Below are 9,301 nucleotides of genomic sequence, written 5' to 3' on the forward strand. Positions count from 1 at the left end.
TGCAGCACCTGGGCCCCCCCATGCAACCTCTGCGGCTGTCCCGTGCGCGCCCGGTGCAGGCCCAGAGCCCCCCCAGTGCACGCCCAGTGCTTCCCAGTCCAAGCCCAGAGTCCCCTAAGTGCCTGCCCTGTCCAACCTTTGCGCCCACCCAATTGCTTGCCCTGTGTAAGCTTTCTGCCCCCTCCCCCCAGTCCTGTGCAAGGTTTGTGCAACCCCCCCAGCATGCCCTGTGCAAATTTTGTGCCCCCCCCCCCCCCCCGCAGCTCGTGCCTTCTGCAACCTTTGTGTCCCCCAAGTGCACGCCCTGTGTAAGCTCTCTGTGCGCCCCCACCCTGTGCAAGGTTTGTGCCCCCCCCCCACCCCTGCAGCTCATGCCCTCTGCAATCTTCGCTCCCCCACCCCTGCGTGCACGCCCTGTGCAACCTCTGTGCCCCCCCCAGTGCACCCCCCGCACCCCCCCAAGTGCCCGAGGGGGTCGCACCCGGCTCCGCGCGCAGCAGCACCGCAAGCTCTGCCTGCTGCAAGGCGCTCGCACGAGGCGTGGGGGTCCCTGGGGGGATCGGGCTGCACGCCGCTGACCCCAGCTCTTCGCAGGGCGCCATGTTCCGGTGCAGCGCCCGGTGCTGCGAGAACGGCACGGCCTCCATGCAGCAGGTGCAGCAGTGCATCGAGCGGTGCCACGCACCCCTGGCCCAGGCGCAGGCCATCGTCACCGGCGAGCTGGAGCGCTTCCAGGTGAGGAACAACACGGCCGCGGTGGGGAGCGGGGTGCACGGCACCAGGCTGGGGGTGCCTGAGCCTGCTGACACCCCCATCCCCCCCGTGCGTCCCTGTCCCCGTTGCAGGACCGCCTGAGCCGCTGCACGCTGCATTGCAACGACAAAGCCAAGGACGCGCTGGAGGCAGGCGGCGCGGAGGCGCGGGTGCGCGCCCAGCTCGACGCCTGCGTGGCCGCCTGCGGGGACGACCACCTGCGCCTCATCCCCGCCATGGCCAAGAAGATGAAGGACAGCCTGGCCGCCCTCCGGCAGTAGCGGGGTGCCGGGGGCGCCGTGCTCATTAAAGGCGAGGAGCCACATTCGGCCTGCTTGCGGGGTCGGGGGGGGCGCTCGGGGTCGGGGGGCTGCAGCCCTCGGGGGGGGGGCTCCTGCAGCAGCAGCCGTGCAGGGGGTGCAGGAGGAGCCGTGCGGGCGTGCAGCGGATCGGATGACGCCTTTGTATGGCGTAGGGTGAGCCCTGTGTTTGCACAGGGTGCACGATGGTGCCTCTGTGCGTGTGCGCGTGCATGGTGGGTGCGTTTGGTGATGGCTGCACGTGTGTGTGTGTATGCGCAATGGAGGGGCGATCCCTGTGCCTGTGTGCAATGGAGGCGTGGCCCCTGTGTGTGTGCTGAGCACAGCCTGCCCGTGGGGAGGGCGACCGTCGGTGTGTGCGCGTGAGGCAGGACAGCAGTCTGCGCGTGCAATGCAGGCAGTGCAATAAAGCGCAGTACGGTGAGTGCAATAATGTGCAATAGAGTCGGTGCAGTAGCGTGCAATGCAGGGGGCATGCAATAACATCCAATGCAGGGGACGTGCAATGCGGCGGGTGCCATAATGTTCAATGCAGCAGGTGTGCAGGGCAGTAGGTGTGCTGTGGAGGGTGCACGCTGTGCAGCGGATGCAGTAACGTGCGTTGCATTGGGCGTGCAATGCAGGGAGTGCACAATGCGGTGGGTGCAATAATGTGCAATGCAGTGGGTGTGCTGTACAGGTGTGTGCAATGCAGGGGGTGCATTAAAGTGCAAAGTAGCGGATGCAACAACTTTCAGTGTAGCAGGCATGCAATGCAGCAGGTAAAATAACAATGCAGCAGGGGCGCAATGCAGTGGGGGTGCAATACAGGGTGCAATAACGTGCCACACAGTGGGGTGCAGTGCAGCAGGGGTGCAGTGCAGCAGGGGGTGCGGTGCAGGATGCAACAACGTGCAATGCAGGGCGCATGCAGCGCAACGGGTGCAATAACATGCAATGCAGTGGCTGTGCAATGCAGGGCGCGTGCGATACAGGGTGCAATAAGGTGCAATGCAGCGGCTGTGCCATGCAGGGTGCAATAAGGTGCAATGCAGCAGGGGTGCAACGCCCGGTGCAACGACCCCGCTGCAGCCGGCGGTGCCGCCGCCGCGCGCCCGGCGCCACGTGCCGCAGCGCCACGTGCAGGCCGGCGCCGCGCGCCTGCGCCTCCCCTCGCCGCCGCCGATTGGCCGCCGGGGAGGCGCGAAGGGCGGGGGGGGCGGGGCGGGCGGCGAGGGGCGAGCGCGATTGGCGGGGGGCGCGGGGGGCGGGCGCGATTGGCCGAGGCGGGCGGCGTGCTGACGTCAGAGCGCGGCGCGCGCGGCTGCGTGAGGGCCGGCGGCGCGGAGGGGACGCCATGAGCAAGGCGCACCCGCCCGAGCTGAAGAAGTGAGCGCGGGGCGGCGGCGGGGGGACGGGGCCGGGCCGGGGGGCACCGGGAGGGGCTGCGGGGGCGGGGGGGGGGATGGAAAAATTGGGGGGTGGGGGGCGGGCACGGGGCCGTCCGCTGGGTTCCCGGCATGCCCCGCGGCCCGGTGTCATGGCGGCCGTGTCCCCCCCCCTTTTCCTCAGGCCCCCCCTTGCCTCTCATCCCCCCCCCCACATTCCCTCGGACCTCCCCTCACACCCCAGCCCCCCCCCCTTTCCCCTCAGACCCCCCCCCTTTCTCCTCAGATCCCTCCACTGAGCCCCCCGTTTCCTGTCAGACCCTCCCCACATCCCCTCAGACCTCCCCCGTTTCCCCCTCAGACCCCCCCCACATTCCCTCAGCCACTCCCCTTTCTCCTCAGACCCCCCCCCTTTCTCCCTCAAGCCTTCTTCTTTCCCCCTCAGCCCCCCCTTTCCCCCCAGGCCTCCCCCCCTCACACCCCAGACCCCCCCCCTTCCCCCTCAGACCCCCCAACATTCCCTCAATCCCCCTCCCTTTCCCCCAGACTTCCCCTCAGCCCCCCCCCCCTTCCCCTCAGATCTCCCCCACCTCAGCCCCTCTCACCTCCTCCCCGTCTCGTTGCAGGTTCATGGACAAGAAGCTCTCACGTAAGTCCCGGCGCCGCGCTGTGCCCCCGTGTCACCCCCCCCGAGCCCCGTTAATGCCAACCCGCATCCCATCTCCTGCTTTTAGGGAGGTTTTTTGACCCCACGGCGACGTGATGCTCTAATTTCCCCTCACACACACTAAAAAAAAACCCACGCAGAACCTCCCTCATGGGGAGCCCCACTGCCTGCCCGCGCTGCCCTTTACACCTGACGCATTTCTTGCAGTGAAGCTGAACGGCGGCCGCCACGTGCAGGGCATTTTGCGGGGCTTCGATCCCTTCATGAACCTCGTCATCGACGAGTGCGTGGAGATGGCGCAGGGAGGGCAGCAGAACAACATCGGCATGGTGGTGAGTGCTGCGGGGGCACTGCGGCGGGCAGAGGGGAACAAACTCTGCACCACTGCACAAACAAAACTAGTGTGTGTCCAAAAAAGCCACATTTTAGAAAGCAGATGTGTCTGTTCTGTTGGATTTTAGGATTCAGATGAGTTTATTTTTTTGTGGGGGGATTCGATTTTGAGCTGCGTGTAGTGGGAAAAGAAACGTGAAGGAGGGGGGGAGCCCGCAGGGCCGCGGATAACACTGCGTCGCCTCACTGCTCTTGACTTCTCTTCGCAGGTAATACGAGGGAACAGCATCATCATGCTGGAAGCTTTGGAGCGAGTGTAGAGCCAGCGAAACCTGCCGTGGTTTGTGTATCCCCTTCCCTGAACTCGGAGTGAAAACTTGTTCAGTGTTCAGTAGTGTAAACTTATTTTGTTTTTTAAATAAATTTTGTAATGGTTGAAGTAACTCGTGTAAGGTGGGCTTTTTGTGTAGCCGGAGCGTGACTTCTGCGAGCAGAGCGGCGTGTCAGTAGCTTTAAACCTCGGGGAAGACCTCCAGGATGCTAAATCTCTCCAAGAGGATGTTCAGATGGCTCTACCTTCGGTTTGCTGCCCCTAAAAAACAGGCAACAAAGCTGAGCCTTGTTCGTTGGGTCTCCATTGCCAAGAAAATGGTGAATTCCCCTCTGCTGGCAGCGCCGGAGAGCGTTTGTGCTGAGCGGGGCTGCCTGGCAGGGGGAAATGTTTTAAATAAAGGGTTTTAAACAACCACTTTGCTCTCTTTCTGCTCCGTGGCGTCAGCGCCTGTTCCGGGACAATGGAGGCGCTTGTGGCACGCACCCAGCGCCTGCAGGGGCTGCGCAGAAACGTTTGGAGCTTCCTAAATAAAACTTGGCCTTTTTGGGGTGTTCTTGTGAGCCGGTCAGCGCCCCTTAAAGGCCCCCACTGAGCAGGACTCTTTTTGGGGGTCCCTTTTTGTTACTGGTTTTAACAAAAAAGGCTCAAGCAGTTCCTCGAGCACCTTTAAGGCACCAAAAGCTGTAGGAAAGTGCAAACGTTTTCCTCCAGCACCCCAGCAGCTACGGGACGTGTTCGGGAGCCTGCTACGCGCAGCACCGCAGGCACGCGCCAGGGCTGAGCGCGTTCGTTAGCCCCACGACTATAAATATTTACATACTCATCCTATAGCCGAATATAAATATTTAGCTTGCTTTTCAGCCCCTGCCCGAGGTGGGTTCCAGAAGCCTTGAAGCAGCGCAAAAGGAGGAAAGCAGGGACAGCAGCAGGAATTGGAACGTGGTAAACGAGACCTTACCCGCGCGACTCCAGCTGAATTTCTCTGCTACCCGGTGGCAGGCAGGGTTTACAAGCCTACAGCTGGCTTTTTGTTCTGCAATTTAGCTTTAATTAGCTAAATTCATCGCTCCTAGCACGAGGCAATGCTAGTGGGGGCCTGCTAAGGAGCCTGAGCTCTCCGGGTGAGCGCAGCCTTGCCCCTGCAGCTAACTAACAGACAACTCGTTACCCTTTTCTCCATCAGAGAGGAGTTACTGTCCAGAAAGGGCTTTGCTGGGATTAACAGCAGCAGTAACCGCTGGCACTGACATTACTCCTTCAGTTCTCATCCCTGTAGCGCTCGCTGGGGCACGCCGAGGATGACTACACCAGAACGTGCCTGATGAAGGCCCGGCAGCGGCTCCGCGAGAGCGCAACGCAACCCAGCCGCCAGCTCAAGGCGACGCCTCCAGCGTCCCTTCAAACCAGCGCGCTGATTTTATTTTTAATGACAGCCCAGCGTTTTCTGCATAGTTAGAGGCGGTTAAGGTTTCACAGCAGCGTTAGGGTACGGTCAAGGGACCAGAAAGGCTTCTCCCGACAAGTTTAGCTGCTAAAACCAAGCAGGCCCCTGCTGCAGGCAGCTAAACCTCGACAAAAAGCGGGCGTTTTGCCCACTTCCCACCCATTTTGGCAACTCTCGCCCTCCCTCAGCTAGCAGCAGACCTGTCTCCCCCCCCCAGCTCACAGTACTTCTGGACGCAAATTAAAAACTAAAAACGAATCCGCAATTTCCACTGCGCCAGTCCCGCCCCAAAAATGAACTACTTGATATACCCTTAAAAAAAAACGATTGAGGCACAGAGGTTTGGGGCCGAAACGTTGATTTTTTTTTTTTCCCCAATTGAAGGAAATCGACACACACAGGTCTGAGGGAGCGGGGCTCGGCTGAGCACAGCGATGCAGATCCGGGGTTGGGCAGGCTCCTTGTTGAGAAGGATTGCTTTAGGGTCAACGTGGCATTTAAAGCTCAGGGCCAGAGCAAGCGGTTTGCCGGGGAGCGTTCGTTTAAAGCGCCTGCCGCCTTTTAATTACCGCTGGAGTCGAGTGGTGCCCGCGGGGAGGCGGCTGGGTGGCTCCTCCTCAGGTCCGAGCGAGGCGTTCCTCGGGCGTTAATTTTGGTCGCCTCTGATCAGCCACGGCGCGCGCCCGGCGGGGCTCAGAGCTCCGTCTTCAGCTTCTCGTACAGGTCTTCCTGGTCGATCATCTCCGCGTTCCCGTACCAGCGGTGGTAGGCGAGCAGCGCCGCGTTCTTGGCCGCGATCGCGCTCATCTCCATGGCGCTGGCGGCCCACTCGATGCCGTTGAGGTAGTACAGCTTGTCGTGGAGGACGATCGGGGGGCACTTCTCCGGGGGGCTGTAGTGCGGGTACGCCAGCCACTTCTTCACCTTGACGGAGTCGTAGGAGGAGAAAAGCAAGCCGAGCTGCTCTTTGGTGAGCGCTTCCCCCGAAAACACCTTCCAGACGGCCAACTGCGTGGGCAGCTTTCCTCCCTCGCCCTTTTTTTCCACAGGAGACACAACCCCCAAGCTGTTGATGAAGAGTTTGGGATTCTCCGTCGTGAAGATGGCACCGAAACGAAAGGCGGAAGGGTCGCGGTAACCGAAGAAGGAGGTGTTTAAGCGCCCGTGCACGAAGGTCACAATGATCTGGTGGTAGGGACTGGAGAACTCGGGGACGGGAGGGTTGAAGTTCTTGAAGGTGATGTTGGCGATCTTGCTGTTCAGCGGAGCAGCGATGACGACGATGTCGTACGTGTCCCCCGTCACCCCCGCCGTCGTGTTGTAGGTCACCTGGTAGAGGTTAACGGGGTCCCCTGGGGAGGAGAGAAGAGCTCGGTTACCCTGTTCCACCGCTGGGGGAAATCCCCTCCGTCCTTCCCGCTTTTCAACACTATCCCACTTGGGTTTATCACGCCTTGTTGTGAGCTGAGGCTTTTTGAAGTCGTGCAAGCTTAGCTTGTGATCTTAGGCTTTGAACAGAGCCCAGTTTTCTCATCTTAAAAGACCGAAGAAAGCCCAGACGGTGGCTTTGGTCCGACCAGAGCTGCAGCTGGGCAGCGTTCTCCTCCCCACCAAAGGGAAAACAAATGCAACTCACCTGTGGATCTGGGTCTGGTTTTGGGCTCTATAGACAAAACCGTACCGGAGATAACTTCTGCTTTCGAGGCATAGATGAGGCCAGTGCAGACGAGTTTGTTTCCCCCTTTTACCGACCAAAGGCCCGATTCTGCCCCCGCCAGAGACACAGCACCTACAAGGAAACCACGATCGTTAGCACTGCTTGTCCGGCACCATTCTGTAGGGAAACGCTTGAAGCAGCAAGTGGAAAATTAAAGGAAATGGTGTCCCGTCGGGACACAGAGCTTGCTTAATGACAGGACTAAGTAGGTCACGTTAGCAAGCGATTGCTCATTTGCCAGAGTAACCCAGTAACCCAGGCAGGGAGGGCAGCGGAAGGAATCGTTCTGGGGTAGGGAATAAATAAATAGGTTGCTGCCAGCACCGGCCCAGCCCAGGAAGCAGGAACCCCAACACACACGGTATGAAGAGCACAAGGTCACCAGGACACCATTCCGCCCTGCGCGCCCCTTTTCCCAGGGGGAGGACCTACGAGACACCCACCTACAAACCCATTTATGTTGACACCTTGCCCATAATAGTCTCTCATGGTCGGGCAAACCACCTCGTTTATGAACTTGTGGGAGAAGCTGGCTTTCTGCATGGCTTCATCGATGGTTTGGTTCAGCATCCGGGTGAAGTCGTTCCCTCCGAGGGCATGAAGGAGCCGCTCGTTGCTGCTGAAGGTGTAGTCGTGCGTCTGGTAGCGATAGATCCTTTAGCCAGAGAAAAGGAAATACGCTCGCACCAGCTGCAGAACACGTGCACCAGCCAAGGCACTCTTATCTTGGAAACAGAATTCAAGTGTTCGATTGCTGTTAATTATCTGCTGCCCTTAGAAAATGAAAAGAATCTCACGGTGCCTCCTGGGGTAGGGCTCCCGAGAGCTTTACAGCCTTTGAAGGGAGCAGCAGGGCTCGTCCTTCCAGCCAAGACCTAGGCTAAGTGGTAACAGGCCTAAAGAGACCCCATTTTCAATCTGCTCCCCCTTCCTAAGGGAAGGGCTTTGAGCACTGCTACGAATTAAATGATCTTCAGCACCTGGGTGCCCGAGCAATGGAACAACTGATCCCCAACCCACGTTTCTGCCAGCAGCACGTTTCCTAAGGAGAAAGATCAAGGTAAGTCCTGTCTTAAAAGAGATGAGGCAAAGATTAGCAACAGAGAGAGCGCAACCAGAGCCTCGTTTCTCAGTGGCAATGGGACGATTTCACCCATTTTTGCAACTCAGCAGGCCCCGCACCTATTCCCTCAGCCAGGAACCTTTCCCCCCCCCAGTGCTTCTGCCACTTGTAAGTAACTTCCAGCGTTCAGCAGGTGGCTTCCAGCTGCCGAGGCGACCGCCTTACCGCATGAACTTGTCCAGGATGTCCTCCACCCACATGTACATTCGCAGGGGGTTGAGGCCGTAGCGCCAGAGGAGCTTGAGGACGTTGACGATGTACCAGCTGCTCTCCTCGAAGACGAACTCCTCTCCGTTGTAAATGCCTGCGAGGCTGCCGGACACGGGGGCAGCCGAGAGGCCTTGAGAAGAGGGGTGGAAAAAAATAGGTAATTTAGTGAGATCGGAATTCAGGGCTCGGATTTTAGCTTCCTGAGAGTTTTAGCTTCAGTTGGAGGTTACGATTTGGTCCCGGAGTTGCTATTAAAAAAGGGAAGGGGGGTTTGTTTACCTGCAGGCCCCCACTACGAGGGGGCCCGCCTGTCTCAGACACGTGTGTGGAATCGCTGGGGAGCGTCGTGGGGGGATTTTTAGGGATTTTTAGGGCGGGGGGGGGGGGAACAAAGCGAAGTTTTGCCCTCACTCACCCAGCTCCTTGACGAAGTGCTTCATGTGCAGGTTGAGGGGGTGCAGGATCGAGCCCCCCGCCTCGTAGCCCTCTCCCTCCACCTCCAGCGTGGCCAGGCGGCCTCCCACCGCCTCCCTCTCCAGCACCTCGATCCGGACGCCCCTCCCGAACTTCTGCCGCAGGAAATAAGCGGCCGCCGAGCCTCCGATGCCGCCGCCGACCACGGCTGCGAGGAAGAGGAGCCGTGAGGAAGACGAGGGCGGCGCGGAGCCCCCACAGAACCTCCCCCCCACCCCGGGTCCCCAGCCCCGCCGTTACCGATCCTCCCGGGGGCACCCCGCTGCTCCCCTCGGCCCAGGGCGGCCGGGGAGAGGGCGGCGAGGAGCAGCAGGAGGCCGGCGGCCGCCATGGCGCTGCGCGGGGCCGGGCCGGGCCGGGCCGGGCCGCTGAGGCGGGGCGGCGCAGGGCTAAAGGCGGCGGGGCGGGGTAGGCCTCCAGTCGCGCCGCTGGTGTAGTGGTATCATGCAAGATTCCCATTCTTGCGACCCGGGTTCGATTCCCGGGCGGCGCACCGATATTTTTATCGTCTTTTTTTTCTACTTTTTTTAATTATTTTTATTATTTTTATTATTTTTGT

General features: G+C 60.0%; 3 protein-coding genes across 3 annotated transcripts in view; 2 read left to right on the forward strand and 1 right to left on the reverse strand.

Annotated features, from left to right (window-relative positions):
* Positions 1-1,078, forward strand: part of FAM136A (family with sequence similarity 136 member A) — a 1,520-nt gene extending 442 nt beyond the window's left edge. Inside the window, exons 2-3 of the mRNA XM_083811884.1 lie at positions 595-735; positions 846-1,078. Of these exons, the coding sequence (XP_083668010.1) occupies positions 595-735; positions 846-1,034 (330 nt within the window). The 3' untranslated portion in view covers positions 1,035-1,078. The remainder of the gene's footprint in view (positions 1-594; positions 736-845) is intronic.
* Positions 1,079-2,306: 1,228 nt separating this feature from the next.
* Positions 2,307-3,883, forward strand: SNRPG (small nuclear ribonucleoprotein polypeptide G). The gene is made up of 4 exons (XM_083811885.1): positions 2,307-2,441; positions 3,067-3,089; positions 3,315-3,439; positions 3,710-3,883. Exons 1-4 carry the CDS (start codon positions 2,410-2,412, stop codon positions 3,758-3,760), a joined length of 231 nt encoding a protein of 76 aa, XP_083668011.1. The 5' UTR covers positions 2,307-2,409; the 3' UTR covers positions 3,761-3,883.
* Positions 3,884-5,559: 1,676 nt separating this feature from the next.
* PCYOX1 (prenylcysteine oxidase 1) lies at positions 5,560-9,142 on the reverse strand. Its single transcript, XM_083811877.1, has 6 exons — positions 8,983-9,142; positions 8,684-8,890; positions 8,224-8,398; positions 7,379-7,590; positions 6,855-7,007; positions 5,560-6,570 (listed from the first exon to the last, which is right to left on the reverse strand). Exons 1-6 carry the CDS (start codon positions 9,071-9,073, stop codon positions 5,912-5,914), a joined length of 1,497 nt encoding a protein of 498 aa, XP_083668003.1. The 5' UTR covers positions 9,074-9,142; the 3' UTR covers positions 5,560-5,911.
* Positions 9,143-9,301: the final 159 nt, after the last annotated feature.

Source organism: Anser anser (genome assembly GCF_964211835.1).
Source record: "Anser anser genome assembly, chromosome: 26".
NCBI lineage: Eukaryota > Metazoa > Chordata > Aves > Anseriformes > Anatidae > Anser > Anser anser.

Bases quoted from the DNA above. Each gene is read 5' to 3' on its own strand.
- SNRPG (XM_083811885.1), top strand. From the start codon at position 2,410: ATGAGCAAGGCGCACCCGCCCGAGCTGAAGAA. The intron at 2,442-3,066 runs GTGAGCGCGGGG...GTCTCGTTGCAG, and splicing joins CACCCGCCCGAGCTGAAGAA to GTTCATGGACAAGAAGCTCT. The intron at 3,440-3,709 runs GTGAGTGCTGCG...TTCTCTTCGCAG, and splicing joins AGAACAACATCGGCATGGTG to GTAATACGAGGGAACAGCAT.
- PCYOX1 (XM_083811877.1), bottom strand. From the start codon at position 9,073: ATGGCGGCCGCCGGCCTCCTGCTGCTCCTCGCCGCCCTCTCCCCGGCC. The intron at 8,399-8,683 runs GTGAGTGAGGGC...CCTCTTCTCAAG, and splicing joins GCACTTCGTCAAGGAGCTGG to GCCTCTCGGCTGCCCCCGTG. The intron at 7,591-8,223 runs GTAAGGCGGTCG...CTCTGGCTAAAG, and splicing joins ATCCTGGACAAGTTCATGCG to GATCTATCGCTACCAGACGC.